The sequence below is a fragment of the Dermacentor albipictus genome, chromosome 2 (genome assembly GCF_038994185.2).
Source record: "Dermacentor albipictus isolate Rhodes 1998 colony chromosome 2, USDA_Dalb.pri_finalv2, whole genome shotgun sequence".
Classification (NCBI taxonomy): Eukaryota; Metazoa; Arthropoda; class Arachnida; order Ixodida; family Ixodidae; genus Dermacentor; species Dermacentor albipictus.
This window is the reverse complement of record NC_091822.1, coordinates 37,615,564-37,634,199: the sequence shown is the minus strand read 5'-3', so window position 1 is coordinate 37,634,199 and position 18,636 is coordinate 37,615,564. Positions and strand designations below refer to the sequence as shown.

Here is an 18,636-nt window from a genome sequence, read left to right as displayed (position 1 = left end):
ATGATGTCAGACTGTTTAACTACAATTGATGTTCATTTGCCACATGTTGTAGTAATGTCGACTACAGCGCTTGTTTGTCCAGCGGCCGCAATCGTAAGCGTGCTGATCTTACGAAACTTTTTTTTCGTAAGTTGAATTTGTGAATTGAGCCCGTGTTTTATATTTCCAATTCTAAAAAAAAAAAACGAGAGAAAACGGTATAGAGCCATTACCAGAGTTCTACGAGGTCTTCTTATGAATGCTATCAGAAGGTTCTGAACAGTCACAGCTCGGTGCGTAGATTCAAGATAATTTGGAATAATTATTATGCTCTTCACTTTTGAGCATTTCTTCACATACGCGGTATATAACTGTCAGTGTCATTCGCCCTTCATTACATGGAAATAGAAAAATATCAGCGCGTGATTTAGCATAGCCACGAGCGTCGGTGTCTGCTTACTCCATTCTGAGAGATCGTCCACATCCGTGGTTACCAAAAAGAAATAATAAATATCAATAATTCCTTCTGTCACCTACGCGGGTCTTCAGCTGGATAGCCACGTAAGAGCAGCGACATCCCGAAGTGCTGGGTTCACGCAAGAATTCGCAGGGTATTGTTTTTCGGCTGATTTTCTTTCCGCGTTCTCATACGTATGGAGCGATGTAGGGCGATCAAATCGCTTTCCTTACCTCCTATCAGTACGTGCACTCTGTGCTTTTCCTGATACGTCGCCAGTGCACTGCAAGGCAGCATCGATATTGTCGTCCACACGTAACCCGCCGGTTACCTGGCACGTTCGATTCTCGTCGAACGCCGACTATATAAACAGCTGCATTGAACCGTCCAGACAACACTCGCCGAACAGCAGGAACAACAAGCCGTCGCCATGAACGCTCTGGTGAGTGTCTACTGAATGCTCGGTGCGCCGGAACGATTGCGAACACTCATTGTAAACACGGCAATATAGGAGTGTAAATAGTGTACAGCATCCATTTCCAGCAGTATTTGTAATGTAATAGGTATTGTTCGTCCCGAGGCATTTCGAAGTTTAAAATCGTGATCATTGTAACAACGCAGTGTTATTTGTTAGGCTTTTTCGCTCAGGTCGTTTTTGGCTAGATGAGCTAGCTCTTTTTTGTACAACCGTTGAAACTTTGCTAATTTGCAACCATCCATTGAAATTACTGAATGCTTCAAAATGGGGCAACCATAGCCCGTTCTAAAGTACTGCCAGCAATTTACACCTACTTCCCAACGTTTATAGATGTTTTGCATGATGACATCGGTCATCGGACAAAATAGTATGAATACCTCAGAGAGCTCCAATAATCAACGGCTCATTGTACAACTAGGAGTTGAAAACGACTAGATCTCTTCTTTAGAGTTTAGTGCAAAGAAAAAATCTTATTTCAATAAAATTTTTTTTTACATTTCGAAGTAGTGACATAAGAAAGTTTGGGAGTATAGGCTCTTTTTTTATATACGCAAGGCTGCGCAAATTGGAAATTTCTTGCAGAGCCCTTGGCTCGATGTGAAGTCATGAAAGTCAACATTATCATTTATAATTTGTTCCAAATTCAGTAGTTTTTAAGGTGACGCCTTTTCCTTTGAATAACATATGCCGATGAAAAGGACAAGAAATATAAATTGTTTTCGTACAAAGTGTATGTCTTCATATCGGAGTACTTTGTTTTGATGGGTGGTGCAGAGATTAATAAAAGGAATGTTTGGGACAAGGTTTAAATTTATATCAACAGCGGAAGTAAGAGGAGACCGCAAGAGCATAAACCCGCAACTACTTTTATTCCAGGAAGCGTCCAATATAAAGGCAGAGAATGAGCATGCACACAACTATTGGTTCTGGGCATGTATTCTCTGTATGCTCGTACCTCTTTGCCCGCCCGTACAATGTGTGCCATGTAATGGATGCTCCTTGGAACAAAAATAGTTGCGAGTTTAGCACTCCTTCGGTCTCTTCTTACTATTTCGGTTGCTTTTAACCTTGCCACATGCATCCTTCTTAACTTATGTACTCGTAAATAACGCCATTTCCTTTACTTACTCCTTTACTGCATAATCTACGGTTGCTATTAACTGAGAGAACACACGGTAACTGTTTTAATATCTTGGGCAACAGCCTGAAAGCCAAAAATTTGAACGTAGAACTTATAGCAAGGACAGTGAAATTATTATCTGCTAGTATAGCTGCCAACGGGCGTGTAAGCTAGATATACCACTCTCTCGAAGGAAATGTCACCATTTAGCCAAATAGCGAAGATATGTTTCATCAACCCATGCAGACAATTGCCACCATCCTGTCCGCTGTCCTTGCCACCACCATGGCCGGTGGGATCGGCTACGGGGGACTTGGTTACGGAGGACTTGGTTACGGAGGACTTGGTTACGGAGGACTTGGTTACGGAGGCCTTGGTTATGGTGGAGGCCTGGGAGCCGGCGGTGTAGGTGTCGGCAGCAGCGTGGCTCTCCTGCGCGGTGGACCCGGACTGTACAAGGCAGTGCCCGGTCCAGCCTTCCTGGTCAGGACGATCCACCAAGTTAACAAGCTGTCCAGTGGTGGAGCACTGGTCGCACATTCCGGCCTCGGAGCAGGATCGTACGTTGGAGGCGCCGGACTCGGCGGAGGCTACGGAGGTGGCCTGGGATATGGCGGCGGTTTGGGATACGGAGCTGGTTTGGGATACGGTGGCGGCTACGGATATGGCGGCTACGGTTACAAGGGTTGATTGTGCTGCTTGCAAGTACTCTAGCTCATAGTTCGTTGTATAGGTTATTGCAATGCGTCAACACATATAGAAAAGCCGAACCTGATTACAGCAGGCGTGCTGCGAACAAAGTCGGCTGAACATGCGCTACTGCAACAACTACGCGAAGGTGCTTCACATTGTTCATAAAAATCTGATGCGTCACTACAGAGGCAATACATATTGATGGCTTGTAGTTAATAAATCCGGAATTATTAAGTTCCGGTTCAACCAGAACGCGTCTTCTTGTAATTATAATAAACCACCACGTAAAGAAATTCACCCAGCACCAGGGTTTTTAATGCATTCCCTCACTATTTAAATGGTCATGAGCTGTGTTGCAGAAAGGATGTGCCGCTAGAAAAGAGAATCATGAACCCATCAAATGAAGAACGGCCATTTTGAGCACATGTGCATTTTGATGATAAATGTGAATAAAATTACTGCTTTCCCTTCATGGACATTTATGTTGGGCCTCAGTTATTTATAACATCAGCTCTAAAGCGCATAAAATCATCAAGAAAGCATTGCTATGTGTGCAAACCCTCTCTTACGTTCCATTCGCAAATTTCTTAATTAGAGCTTGCTCTATATGGATGACCAGGAACAGCATGTCATTGATTGTTACTGCCCGGCCACCCAGTTGCTATTAGCTTTAAATTTTGAAGCCTTCTTGACTTCAGGAAGAAATCTTTTCCCGTGTTTACGACACTTTACGGCAATTCTGAAAAACATCACTGTGAGGCAGTCTTTGTGCACTCTATCTTGGTAATCCTTGACCGTAAAGCAGTCCTGAAAGTGTACTCCCCTTTATTTTCCTGTCACCGTTCCTCACCCATGGCGAGCCTTTCGCAGAATTACTTGTCGACGTTATGCTCGCGTACACGTCCGTAATGTCCCACATCGCTGGTAGGTGTCGATATGCGAATTGGGCGTGTATGAATTTGCGCACACAGTCACAGAGGTACACATGCTCACGCACGCTCACGCACGCATACGCACATGTTCAAGTGCTCTAGGACACAAGCGTGCGTATAACTTCTCCGTATCAGTGTCAAGAAAGGAAGGCTGTTCTAAAAAAAAAAACATTTGCTACGATGTAAATGTTCTAGTACTGTCAGGCGACGCCTTCTTTCACTTTCGTAAATAGAAATTTTCACTTAACAAAATGGAAGGAACACGTTGATTTATGAGCACTGAATCCGACGAATATATTTGATGGACTTCCTTTATTTTCCTGACTGCAGGGGCTTACGTAAGACATAAGTGACGTGTTCCCACGAGATTAGACGCCTGGGATCCGCTCTATATCGTACGAAAACACTTTTTTCATGCGGACGGATGAAGCTCGGAGGAAGGCGTAGGTAGCTTTCAGAATACGATTGCTTCTCTTATCGATAACTTGCGGCATGGAGACAAGAAGATCTCCTCGCAGAATGTTTCGAAGTAGCGCAAAGGAAGAGATGTTTCACAATATAAACCTTAGCACTTCGTTTCCTTGCATGGTGATTTACTTGAACACACAGGTATAAAATATTGTAAAGCAGCTCGCATGCGACATCTTCATAAGGGGCAGAAACACGGGCACCGTTCTGCAGAAGCCACTGGAGTGCGCAGTTTTGATGTGGTGTTTAGCTTGTAAATTATTAATATTTGCTCGAACAATAATGTATTTGGAAAGGAGGTTGTCTGTATTGCTCATAACTAAGAATTGTAAATTGCCACTTAGCAACTACTGTTAGATAACTGACCATTGAAACGACTTCTAAACATCAAGTTCCAGAGTGCGCCGGCTGCCTCCGAACTCGAGGCTTGACGTCTTTCAGTAATGAAGATGTGCAGAAAACATGACACAGTAAGTGAATTCTCGACAGCTTCGTAAAAGCTCTAAAACAATTTTTTGATGGAGCCTCGACACGTATTCTTCGATCGGTTCTTGTGTGAAACTTACACGTTCAACCAATATAAAAGGAATACCGGATTTGTGTTCAAAAAGGTAATTTCTATTTTCTGTACTTCTAATAGAAAACATTTCATGAGGAGGATTCTTTATCGCGAAAATACCATAGCAGTGAGCGAGGTTCCGACTTGCACGCTTGAAGGAATCGTTGTTTGAAGAGATATGTGGTGTGCCCTTTCATACGGGGTGAGGCTGTACAACAAGTGCACTGGAGCAACTGCTTCCATGCATTACATCAGCTAAAATATAAAAGTCATCGGTGTCTACAAAGAACCGCATCGGCGTACAAGATTTTTTTTCTTTTTCTAGTTCAGGAACTCCATCAGTCTAGGTCGATTTTCAATGCGGAAGGGTAGGCTTCCACAAGCGAAAATTCTTTGTCAACTATTAGTGTATGGCTGCAGTGCTGTATTGGGGTACAGCTCTATCTGCCTTGTACAGCCCATACTATTTCAGAAGTGGTTTTATAGGCTCTGCTACTAGTACACTCGTGAGGAACGTACACGGCAGAGTAGGCGGCTTTGGTGCTCCATTTGCTCACGCAACCCACCATTGTTGCTTAGCGGCAGCCGCATTTCAATTCAGGTGGAATGCAATGGTATCGGCGGGCGCTAACGAACTCTGGTTCTCATTTTGCCCGGATTTCTCAATAGTGCTGAAGTGACTAGCGCAATAGTGGACACGGGACACTAAAGAGGCGACTAGGACAAATGCAAACTTCCAACTGGTGCTTATTACAAAAAGGTATGTAATACCTTTTTGTAACTCTCGCGCACTTGATCATTATCAGTTGAAATCGTGCAAGACAACATGGTCATCACATATAAACAAGAGCACACCATGGCCGGGCCAACGCTTAAGGAGGCCTCCCCCACACAGTCACCAGGAATGAAAATTCTTTAGCAGACTGCTCTATGAATGGTTTGCTAACGCAGTTGCCTTCTGTGATAGCTGCTGCCTCAATGATGAGGCGAGTGTTTTCCTGCCCGTTGCTTGCTATTATTTCTGTTTCTTTTTTTCAAAGACTAGATGTCTTTTGCATTGGGAGCAATGGATTCCGAGGAAATCCGCTCTCCCTTTTTGAACTTTCTGACTATGTTTCTGTAGTCTCACGTTTAGGCACTTTCCCTTTTTTCCCACGTAATGCTGCCCGCAGGAAAGATGGATGATATACACTACTCTTCTTGAGCATTCGATGAACCCCTTTCTGCGCGCTATGTTGCATGGTTTTGATTGCCTGCTGACAGGCCTGGTTTTTGCGCATAACTGAGATAACTCGTTGGGCGCGGAAGAGGCGGCCTTAACTCCCGCCCTTAGGCCTATTTTCTTTAGTTTATGCGAGATAGCGTAGATGTATGGGATGACTGCTAGATTCCTGCGAACAGTATCCCGTGAGCGGGAGGGGCATCACAAAATTGCAACTTCCCAAGCAGCGTATTTGAAACGGAAACAATGAGGCAGCTAGGATAGCCCACAGCCGTCAAACGAGCCATCTCCGAGTTGAAGCACTCTTGTACTGAGTGGCAACACGATTTAAGCAAGGCGCTTTTCAAGCATGCCCGAACAATGCCGCGTTTGACCAGCTTGCTTTGGTCTGATGCAAAATACAGCAGGGGTTTCTCAGCGTGGGGGCTGATATTTCGAACAGACATGCTGGCCTAAAAAGGACAACCTCAAATCCAGAAACATTAAGGCACCATTCTCAGGACGTTTGTGCGTGAGAGCGAGAGGTTCCAAGCATTCGCTAAACAGTGTCAGTGTCTGCCGGAGGGATGGATCACCAAAGCCGCCATCATTAGAGTCTAACAATATGAGGTAATAATCTACAAACCGAAAGCATTTTACGATATGTGTGCCAGATAAAAGACCTTGAATTTACCTTTCTAAATGCCCCAAAAACAGATCACTCAGAATATGGGCAATGCCTGAACCGATATACACGCCGCTTTCTTGGAGATGAATTTTTCCATCCCATTCAGCAAAAGTAGAGTAAGATAAATTGTCAGAACATCCAAGAAACGTTAACAGTGACGCCACACTCAATCTGGAACGCCGCAGCTCCAAATATAGCAGTGCTTCTTCAACGATGCCCGTTCGCGCTTGATTTGGGATGGAATAATATAAATCTAATATAAATCCTGTTTTGCGAATGCCTGGAACCTCTCACTGTCACGCACGAACGTCCTGAAAATGTTGCCTTAAAGTTTCTCGATTTGAGGTTGTCCTTTTCAGGCGAGCATGCCTGTCGTCAAACGCGGCATTGTACAGGCATGCTTTAAAAACGCCTTGCTGTAATCTTGTTTCCACTCAGTACAAAAGAAATTCAAGTAGAAGATCGCCAGTTTGAAGGCTGTTCGCTATACCAGCTGCCTTATTGTTTCCGTTTCAGATACGCTGCGTGGGAAGTTGCAATCTTGTAATGCCCCTTCCGGCCCACGTGATACTATTCGCAGTAATCTAGCAATTATCCCATACATCCACACTTTCTCGCATCAGGTAAAGAAAATAGGCCAAAGAGAGGGAGTTTCGGTCGTTTTTTCCGCGCCCCACAAGTTATCTCTGTTATGCGCAAAAATCAGCCCTATCAGCAGACCATCAAAATCATGCAACATTGCGCACAGGAACGGATTCGTCGAATGGCAAAGAGGAGTTGTGCATGGCATACCTCTTTGCTAAGGGCAGTGTTACTTGAGAAAAAAAGGAAAGTGGCTAAACGTGAGACTGTCGGAACATAATCAGAAAGTTCAAAAATAGAGAGAGCGCTACGCTTCCTCGGCATCCATTGCCCTCAATGCAAATGTCATCCACTCTTTGAAAAAAAAACAGTAATAATAGCAAGCAACGGGCAGGAAAACATTAGACTCATAATTCAGGCAGCGGCTATCGCAGAATGCAACTGCGTTAGCAAACCATCCCTAGCATTGACTCATAAAGAATTTGCATTCCTGGTGTCTGTATGTGCGAGGCCGCCTTCAGCCTAGGCCCGGAAGTGGTGCGTTCTTCTTTATATGTGGTAACCATGTTTTCTTGCACGATTGTAACTTATTATGTTCAAGTGCGCGAGAGTATATATACATACCTTTTTGCAATAAACACCAGTTGGAAGTTAGCGCTAGTCACTTCAGCATAACATGCCAACTAGCCTGCTCTCACACCCTGTTTCTCAATAGCTCTGCTTCTCCGGCTATCTGACAGCCTGTCTGAGTGCTTGTGTACTGCTTCTAAATATTATATTTGAGATAAGTGCTAACGTTGTAGTGCGTACGACGAGCTAATGTGTACATGTACGATGTGTCAGATAGAGAAGAAGTCAGAGATGTAAAATCAAGGTAAAATTTTATTTCCGTAGTAAAATCTGGACGTCAAATGGGCTTTGACGTCATGCTGTGCCAATCTACAATATGCGATCATTAAGGCGGACACACTAAGAGGCACTTAACTGACACTTTACCATTACATCTACTCACATCATCCAGGACGAAGCCACAAGCTTGACTGTCAGACTCTGCTTGTATTGAATACGGAAACGGGCCTTCGCTTTTATGGGCTAATTTCGACTGTAGGGCGTGGGGGATGCGCCAGTCGTCTTAACACGCTAGTAAGCGTTGGTACCAAAGCCATATTCAAGGCATCGGCGGTCTATTTGGTAGAGCATCGAGCCCTTGCTGATCGGTTAACTTAGTGCAGCCGCCTACCTAATGTAACCGCTTTTATTTTTCTTGAAGTGGCCTGAAACGTGGGTGACAGGATGCTACGCACCTACCCGGCAAAAAGTGCGTATTATGAGGCTTTGAATGCCTCGAATGCGAAAACAATAAAAATATAAAAAACAGAAATGAACAGTCTGGCTATAGAATAATGCTAATGGAGGCGAGCGTGCATCAATTCTCCAACTTCTGCGATACTTTTCAACCCATGCTAACAGTGATGCAGCAGTTTATAATTGATGCATCATGGTAACGTATATTCCAATTCCGAACAGTCTTCCAGCTGTTGTATTTGGGGTGCACGTTACAGTTTCGTTCATCCCATCCTGTCACCACTATGTGGGAAATGACACAATGCTAGAACCGAAGCAAAGTGATATTGCAAGGCACTTCTTAGAGTAACATTCTTATAAATACCTACACCGCCATCTTTACGCAGCAAATAACCGCCGTCATACTGCAATTCAGGACCAAGTTTCACACAACAAAAAAGAGTCATGGCGCGGTTTTCGCCACATTGTTCAAGTACTGCGAGGTGATCGTAAAAGTTGCGACGCATTATACAAAAAGAAGAACGCGACAAAGGTGTCCATAATGTAAGGATTGACGCAACCAATCTATAAAAATAGTAGAAGACTTTTAGAACGCTGACTGCTTTGAAAAGAAGCTTTAGCTCGGGCTACAGTGTGTTTCCATATATTCAAATACATGCGAAACACCAAAATGCTTGTCTGAAGTAACGCTGGGACCCAATAAAAGAAATTTGTTGCATTTGAGAGAAAAAACCATATTTTAGTGACTCGTTGTAGCAACATTGTGATTTCGACACTAAATTTTGTTACAACATTGCCACAAATCGGCAAGCCTATTCCTTAGGTAAAATGGTATATGCGCCAAGAGTGCAGCCAAGCTACATTCCACTAACTAACGGCGTAATATGAGAGCGAAAAATAAATAAAGCTTGGAATCAACGACAAGGAAAGAAAGAAGCGTGGCGTCTGATGTCATGATTGCACATCACGCGTCTGCACTTGAGACTGTTCTCACAGAAAATCCCTGCAGAACTCTATGCGATAGCAGCCTTCTCCCGCGGTCTGCTAGAGCTCTTACAAGCGTGATGCGTTCGTCCGTTAACCACACCGTAGAAAAATGGAGAGTGTCCATAATACAGGGTGACTAATTTTCTTTATTTCAGCACTATAACTGGCGGAGAACGAACAAAGCTGCGTATTAAGTGGTTCACACGGCCTAAAGGCAAGACCAACAACAGCTAGACATCGAACATGATGGCATGTGACCACGATGTGCGTGCTAGCAATATGCGGTTCTAATGCCGAGCCTATTGGACAGCTTTAGAATAGCGTTTGTCGCCTTACATACGTTAAATGTAAGCACCTTTTCGGGACGTTACAGTGCGTGTCCTTTTAAGCCATTAGGTTAACCGTACGGAAACATAAACGTAAAGAAAAAGTTATAAAACGGGGCGCCGTTTGGTGCGTCGTACCAAACGTATCCAAGCCAAAACGATCCATTAGCAACCATGCTGTTTTTGCGATGTGGATGCGTCTCGTTAGGCGTACGGCGCCAGAATCGCCGAACGATTTCTGAAAATGAACGCGCTATGCGCTCATAACTAACCTTTCAGGCGAGTTAGAGAAAGCGAAGGCTCATTACTATAGTTACTGGCGATCAACGCGAGGGAGAGCGTAGCCATCACGAGAATTCACGCTGAAGCAGGAGTCATGGGTGCCACCATGTTCGACAATGCTATTTCTTAGCGTCTGTAAACATTACGGATGTTAAACTCGCCAAATGACGTACGGTATCATAGAGCACGTAAACCGCAGGGGCCCAGTAACGTTCTGAGCAGGGCAGTGACGACGACGCTATTTACGTACGTAATGCTTTTACGTTCGGATGCAAACGCTAAACTATGACTGTCGATTGTCTCCTCTCCTGGCAACGATGTCGTCGAGCGCCAGCATGCAACAAAGTGCGCGCTCTCTTCGCATTGGATCTCTCGAGGGCACGGATAGCTATGAAATCCGCCATGAAATGCAAACAGAAGCGGTAGGCACCGACACTGCCAGATTTACGACTCGAAACTTGGCTACACAGCAACAGTGCAAGCACCTTTCACGGTCTATAGCTCTTTCATGCCCTATCAGCGTTTATCGCTTTTCCTTGGCTTCTCCGCGGCTGAAGAAACAACGCCAATATGATGCTTCGCACGAAGTGAAGGTTTGAATTGCAAGCCAAGGCGGCCGCATTTTCACAGAGGCATAACGCCACAAACGCGTACAGTGAAATTTCGCAGCTATATATATAGGGTAATAAATCGTTTATTCCTCGGATGTAGCCTGTAGCCTTTATCTACGGTGAGCCTCATAGCTTCAGTCAGAGATTGTACAGGTCAAGGCCAGTCAGCCAACATCCCCGCATCAAAGGAAGGAACACTTGCATAAGTTTACGAGCATGATCAGGACTCACGCTCAAGCGCGTGATAGAATACCGCCTTACACTGCGCCCAAAGCATACAATGATTCAACACTCGAACTCCTCCGAGCAGTCAAGCTAGTTCCACCGACGCACATCGTTTTTCCGGCACTGCAGATATAGTATGAGGCTAATGCGGCAGTATCCCAGTGGTAACAGACGCCTTTGACTAAACATCCGAACGCGGCATCGCAGCATGAAGCGAACTTCAACCCGACTGTAGATTTATGGGAGGATACCCGATGGATTTTACTGGGTGGATTTTACCATGTAGATGCAGCACACACTGAGGACAGTGTTCGCGGGACTGTACTCGTTGTCTTAATACTAAAGCCCTTGGAACAAGCCCACATATTACTTAAGGCAAAATTCACTTTCAGCAAACCACTAACTAACAAACGCGTGCTATTGGTCCATTTTCCTGCGCTAACGGGCCCATCGACTATTGACTCGACGTAAACGAAGCATCACTGAATGGATATAACTTATCGGTACATTCCTATGTATCGAAAGTGTGCATTTTCAGTACATTACTAAATAAATAGTTACATGAATTGCGGAATATATATGCTTCTGGTAAATACAGATAAGTGGCGTATTATATGAGGCGGTATACTATGGGAGTACTTCTTTCCAATCAACGACACGTGAACAATTTTTACAAATGAAAGACTGGCATTATATATGTTGAATCACACGCCATGTTGACTTGGCTCTGTTTCTATATATTGCCACATTTCGTGGCGACATCGGCCTTTGTAATCTATTTGAGTGTCATAACCAAGCCGACAGGTGTTGCCGACTCAAATGTTATTATTCATACAAAAACATTGAACCATGCACAGAGAAGGCTACGCTTTTTTTTTTTAAGATTGATGATAAGGGGGCTCATGTGACAGGTATTATTTCTGTTCTTATTTTGTCTTTTATTTCACAGCATTCCGCCTGATCAGTAGTCCATGTTATTTTCGAGTCAATGGTGGCACGTGAGTTTTTTTGCTACTTCTTTTTCCATATGTCATATCCTTGACGCCCCGTTTCGCATCACTGGCAGGATTACTGCGCGTCTTATACGTCAGTTTCCTTCCTTAGTAAGCTGCAGGATGAAGAAAACAGTTGGTACAGACACTACAGCCTTCGGGCAATGCTGAATTCAACAATTAGCCATAAAATAGAAGCCTGGGGCTAACAGCACGCAAGACAACAACGAAATGTGCAAAAGCAACACGTTTTGATAATTAAAAAAGCTTTCGTGTCTTGTAGTTTTCTCATTTCTCATAATCTTAGCATCAAAAGTATCCGGAAAAATATTCAACAGCCCCCTATCAGTGTGGGGAAGCTTAAGCTAAAATGTAATAGTAAAAGTACAATAAACACATTATTGACAAACACGACGGTTGTCGTGGAAAGACGCTCACACTTTTACATATTACAACATAGCTCTTACAGCAAATTGACGAGTTCGAGAAGTCAAGCTTCTGCGTGAGTAGGGTGGCAGAGCTTGTCTGACAGGAAGAACAGGTCAGCACTGCAGGAATGATCTGCCTTCCACAGCACTACACTCAGAATACAATTATGCACAAAGTGCTCAATACATTTCACACTAGGAATAATAGCGGGCCATTACAATGAATGCACCAGCCATCCTCGGTTAGTAGTTGTGGATTCTGGCCGTTCAGATGAATGAGCACGTTCCACCGCCTACCAAAAACAGCAGGAGAGGAGTAGATCGACATAACTATGTACATAGAACACTGCTGGCCCCCTTTCCCTGTGGTAGATACTGCTTCTTGTGTTGGCTTCTGGGACGGCCATTAAATTCTGGCAGTCGACTTACGCTTACTTTTCGCGCAGGTACAGATGTTCAAATCTGGGATAAAATTGTGGTAATGGGTATTTATTTATTTATGTATTCATTTATTCATACTGCAGCCCAATGTATGGCTGTAGTCGGAGTGGGAATATTATACCTGACTATATATTACACTTTAGAAATGCAGATGTACGCGAAAAAATAATTGATAAAAAAGAAGCGCTTTACATGTTAGCGATGTGCTTCCCAGTGATAGCTATATATTCTTTTAGTGATAATGTACGAGTGTTACCCGGTAAAAAATTCCAAAGCTCCATTCTCCGTAGGAAAACACTCTAGTTGTATGTGTTGGTACGGGCAGAAATAGATGTTATGTTCAAGGCGTGAGAGCTACGGGTACAGCTTGCGTTAGTAAGTGTGATATAGTTACGATCAGGAAGACCAGAGGTGGAGTTATTACACAAAAAGGTTTTTAAAGCTTCAATGTGATAGCGCGAAAGTAATGGCGAAACGTTCAAAGATTGTTGAGCCTATGTAAGTGAGACACTGTGGCTGTAATTTTGGTAAATGAAACTGATAGATTGTCGTTGAACGTTATTGAGCGAACTTATTTCGCATTGTTTGCATATTCTAGAACACGGCGATTTGCGTTTTATGTAAAAGCAGTTTAGTATCGCGGGGTGTCTTAGCTTAAGTGCGGCGCAAATAACCAAATATTTTTAGTGCTTTCCCGTTTACATATTCAATATGTTTAGACCATGAAAGATGTTCTATTAGAAAGGAATCTAAGTATTTTTAACGAGACACTCTTTTATGTTGGATGCTACCCAGAGAATAAGCGAACAAGAGGGGGCTCTGCCTATCGGCAAATGATGTCTGACTGTTTTACTACAATTGATGTTCATTTGCCACATCTTGCAGTAATGTCGACTATAACGCTTGTTTGTCCAGCGACCGCAATCGTAAGTGTGCTGATCTTACGAAACTTTTTTTTCGTAAGTTGAATTTGTGAATTGAGCCCGTGTTTTATATTTCCAATTCTAAAAAAAAAACGAGAGAAAACGGTATAGAGCCATTACCAGAGTTCTACGAGGTCTTCTTAAGAAAGCTATCAGAAGGTTCTGAACAGTCGCAGCTCGGTGCGTAGATTCAAGATAATTTGGAATAATTATTATGCACTTCACTTTTGAGCATTTCTTCACATACGCGGTATATAACTGTCAGTGTCATTCGCCCTTCATTACATGGAAATAGAAAAATATCAGCGCGTGATTTAGCATAGCCACGAGCGTCGGTGTCTGCTTACACCATTCTGAGAGATCGTCCACATCCGTGGTTACCAAAAAGAAATAATAAATATCAATAATTCCTTCTGTCACCTACGCGGGTCTTCAGCTGGATAGCCACGTAAGAGCAGCGACATCCCGAAGTGCTGGGTTCACGCAAGAATTCGCAGGGTATTGTTTTTCGGCTGATTTTCTTTCCGCGTTCTTATACGTATGGAGCGATGTAGGGCGATCAAATCGCTTTCCTTACCTCCTATCAGTACGTGCACTCTGTGCTTTTCCTGATACGTCGCCAGTGCACTGCAAGGCAGCATCGATATTGTCGTCCACACGTAACCCGGTGGTTAGCTGGCACATTCGATTCTCGTCGAACGCCGACTATATAAACAGCTGCATTGAACCGTCCAGACATCACTTGCCGAACAGCAGGAACAACAAGCCGTCGCCATGAACGCGCTGGTGAGTGTCTACTGAATGCTCGGTGCGCCGGAACGATTGCGAACACTCATTGTAAACACGGCAATATAGGAGTGTAAATAGTGTACAGCATCCATTTCCAGCAGTATTTGTAATGTAATAGGTATTGTTCGTCCCGAGGCATTTCGAAGTTTAACGTCGTGATCATTGTAACTACGCAGTGTTATTTGTTAGGCTTTTTCGCTCAGGTCGTTTTTGGCTAGATGAGCTAGCTCTTTTTTGTACAACCGTTGAAACTTTGCTAATTTGCAACCATCCATTGAAATTACTGAATGCTTCAAAATGGGGCAACCATAGCCCGTTCTAAAGTACTGCCAGGAATTTACACCTACTTCCCAACGTTTATAGATGTTTTGCATGATGACATCGGTCATCGGAATAAATAGTATGAATACCTAAGAGAGCTCCAATAATCAACGGCTCATTGTACAACTAGGAGTTGAAAACGACTAGATCTCTTCTTTAGAGTTTAGTGCAAAGAAAAAATCTTATTTCAATAAAATTTTTTTTTACATTTCGAAGTAGTGACATAAGAAAGTTTGGGAGTATAGGCTCTTTTTTTATATACGCAAGGCTGCGCAAATTGGAAATTTCTTGCAGAGCCCTTGGCTCGATGTGAAGTCATGAAAGTCAACATTATCATTTATAATTTGTTCCAAATTCAGTAGTTTTTAAGGTGAAGCCTTTTCCCTTGAATAACATATGCCGATGAAAAGGACAAGAAATATAAATTGTTTTCGTGCAAAGTGTATGTCTTCATATCGGAGTACTTTGTTTTGATGGGTGGTGCAGAGCTTAATAAAAGGAATGTTTGGGACAAGGTTTAAATTTATATCAACAGCGGAAGTAAGAGGAGACCGCAAGAGCATAAACCCGCAACTACTTTTATTCCAGGAAGCGTCCAATATAAAGGCAGAGAATGAGCATGCACACAACTATTGGTTCTGGGCATGTATTCTCTGTATGCTCGTACCTCTTTGCCCGCCCGTACAATGTGTGCCATGTAATGGATGCTCCTTGGAACAAAAATAGTTGCGAGTTTAGCACTCCTTCGGTCTCTTCTTACTATTTCGGTTGCTTTTAACCTTGCCACATGCATCCTTCTTAACTTATGTACTCGTAAATAACGCCATTTCCTTTACTTACTCCTTTACTGCATAATCTACGGTTGCTATTAACTGAGAGAACACACGGTAACTGTTTTAATATCTTGGGCAACAGCCTGAAAGCCAAAAATTTGAACGTAGAACTTATAGCAAGGACAGTGAAATTATTATCTGCTAGTATAGCTGCCAACGGGCGTGTAAGCTAGATATACCACTCTCTCGAAGGAAATGTCACCATTTAGCCAAATAGCGAAGATATGTTTCATCAACCCATGCAGACAATTGCCACCATCCTGTCCGCTGTCCTTGCCACCACCATGGCCGGTGGGATCGGCTACGGGGGACTTGGTTACGGAGGACTTGGTTACGGAGGACTTGGTTACGGAGGACTTGGTTATGGAGGCCTTGGTTATGGTGGAGGCCTGGGAGCCGGCGGTGTAGGTGTCGGCAGCAGCGTGGCTCTCCTGCGCGGTGGACCCGGACTGTACAAGGCAGTGCCCGGTCCAGCCTTCCTGGTCAGGACGATCCACCAAGTTAACAAGCTGTCCAGTGGTGGAGCACTGGTCGCACATTCCGGCCTCGGAGCAGGATCGTACGTTGGAGGCGCCGGACTCGGCGGAGGCTACGGAGGTGGCCTGGGATATGGCGGCGGTTTGGGATACGGAGCTGGTTTGGGATACGGTGGCGGCTACGGATATGGCGGCTACGGTTACAAGGGTTGATTGTGCTGCTTGCAAGTACTCTAGCTCATAGTTCGTTGTATAGGTTATTGCAATGCGTCAACACATATAGAAAAGCCGAACCTGATTACAGCAGGCGTGCTGCGAACAAAGTCGGCTGAACATGCGCTACTGCAACAACTACGCGAAGGTGCTTCACATTGTTCATAAAAATCTGATGCGTCACTACAGAGGCAATACATATTGATGGCTTGTAGTTAATAAATCCGGAATTATTAAGTTCCGGTTCAACCAGAACGCGTCTTCTTGTAATTATAATAAACCACCACGTAAAGAAATTCACCCAGCACCAGGGTTTTTAATGCATTCCCTCACTATTTAAATGGTCATGAGCTGTGTTGCAGAAAGGATGTGCCGCTAGAAAAGAGAATCATGAACCCATCAAATGAAGAACGGCCATTTTGAGCACATGTGCATTTTGATGATAAATGTGAATAAAATTACTGCTTTCCCTTCATGGACATTTATGTTGGGCCTCAGTTATTTATAACATCAGCTCTAAAGCGCATAAAATCATCAAGAAAGCATTGCTATGTGTGCAAACCCTCTCTTACGTTCCATTCGCAAATTTCTTAATTAGAGCTTGCTCTATATGGATGACCAGGAACAGCATGTCATTGATTGTTACTGCCCGGCCACCCAGTTGCTATTAGCTTTAAATTTTGAAGCCTTCTTGACTTCAGGAAGAAATCTTTTCCCGTGTTTACGACACTTTACGGCAATTCTGAAAAACATCACTGTGAGGCAGTCTTTGTGCACTCTATCTTGGTAATCCTTGACCGTAAAGCAGTCCTGAAAGTGTACTCCCCTTTATTTTCCTGTCACCGTTCCTCACCCATGGCGAGCCTTTCGCAGAATTACTTGTCGACGTTATGCTCGCGTACACGTCCGTAATGTCCCACATCGCTGGTAGGTGTCGATATGCGAATTGGGCGTGTATGAATTTGCGCACACAGTCACAGAGGTACACATGCTCACGCACGCTCACGCACGCATACGCACATGTTCAAGTGCTCTAGGACACAAGCGTGCGTATAACTTCTCCGTATCAGTGTCAAGAAAGGAAGGCTGTTCTAAAAAAAAAAACATTTGCTACGATGTAAATGTTCTAGTACTGTCAGGCGACGCCTTCTTTCACTTTCGTAAATAGAAATTTTCACTTAACAAAATGGAAGGAACACGTTGATTTATGAGCACTGAATCCGACGAATATATCTGATGGACTTCCTTTATTTTCCTGACTGCAGGGGCTTACGTAAGACATAAGTGACGTGTTCCCACGAGATTAGACGCCTGGGATCCGCTCTATATCGTACGAAAACACTTTTTTCATGCGGACGGATGAAGCTCGGAGGAAGGCGTAGGTAGCTTTCAGAATACGATTGCTTCTCTTATCGATAACTTGCGGCATGGAGACAAGAAGATCTCCTCGCAGAATGTTTCGAAGTAGCGCAAAGGAAGAGATGTTTCACAATATAAACCTTAGCACTTCGTTTCCTTGCATGGTGATTTACTTGAACACACAGGTATAAAATATTGTAAAGCAGCTCGCATGCGACATCTTCATAAGGGGCAGAAACACGGGCACCGTTCTGCAGAAGCCACTGGAGTGCGCAGTTTTGATGTGGTGTTTAGCTTGTAAATTATTAATATTTGCTCGAACAATAATGTATTTGGAAAGGAGGTTGTCTGTATTGTTCATAACTAAGAATTGTAAATTGCCACTTAGCAACTACTGTTAGATAACTGACCATTGAAACGACTTCTAAACATCAAGTTCCAGAGTGCGCCGGCTGCCTCCGAACTCGAGGCTTGACGTCTTTCAGTAATGAAGATGTGCAGAAAACATGACACAGTAAGTGAATTCTCGACAGCTTCGTAAAAGCTCTAAAACAATTTTTTGATGGAGCCTCGACACGTATTCTTCGATCGGTTCTTGTGTGAAACTTACACGTTCAACCAATATAAAAGGAATACCGGATTTGTGTTCAAAAAGGTAATTTCTATTTTCTGTACTTCTAATAGAAAACATTTCATGAGGAGGATTCTTTATCGCGAAAATACCATAGCAGTGAGCGAGGTTCCGACTTGCACGCTTGAAGGAATCGTTGTTTGAAGAGATATGTGGTGTGCCCTTTCATACGGGGTGAGGCTGTACAAGTGCACTGGAGCAACTGCTTCCATGCATTACATCAGCTAAAATATAAAAGTCATCGGTGTCTACAAAGAACCGCATCGGCGTACAAGATTTTTTTTCTTTTTCTAGTTCAGGAACTCCATCAGTCTAGCTCGATTTTCAATGCGGAAGG

At 43.6% G+C, this 18,636-nt stretch overlaps 2 protein-coding genes across 2 annotated transcripts; both read left to right on the top strand.

Moving 5' to 3' along the window:
* Nucleotides 1-840: 840 nt before the first annotated feature.
* Nucleotides 841-3,203, top strand: LOC139055378 (chorion class B protein L11-like). Its single transcript, XM_070532814.1, has 2 exons — nt 841-878; nt 2,281-3,203. The coding sequence occupies exons 1-2, from the start codon at nt 867-869 to the stop codon at nt 2,722-2,724; spliced, it is 456 nt and encodes a 151-aa protein (XP_070388915.1). The 5' UTR covers nt 841-866; the 3' UTR covers nt 2,725-3,203.
* Nucleotides 3,204-14,429: 11,226 nt separating this feature from the next.
* LOC139055377 (chorion class B protein L11-like) lies at nt 14,430-16,788 on the top strand. Its single transcript, XM_070532813.1, has 2 exons — nt 14,430-14,463; nt 15,866-16,788. Exons 1-2 carry the CDS (start codon nt 14,452-14,454, stop codon nt 16,307-16,309), a joined length of 456 nt encoding a protein of 151 aa, XP_070388914.1. The 5' UTR covers nt 14,430-14,451; the 3' UTR covers nt 16,310-16,788.
* The last annotated feature ends 1,848 nt before the right edge of the window (nt 16,789-18,636 follow it).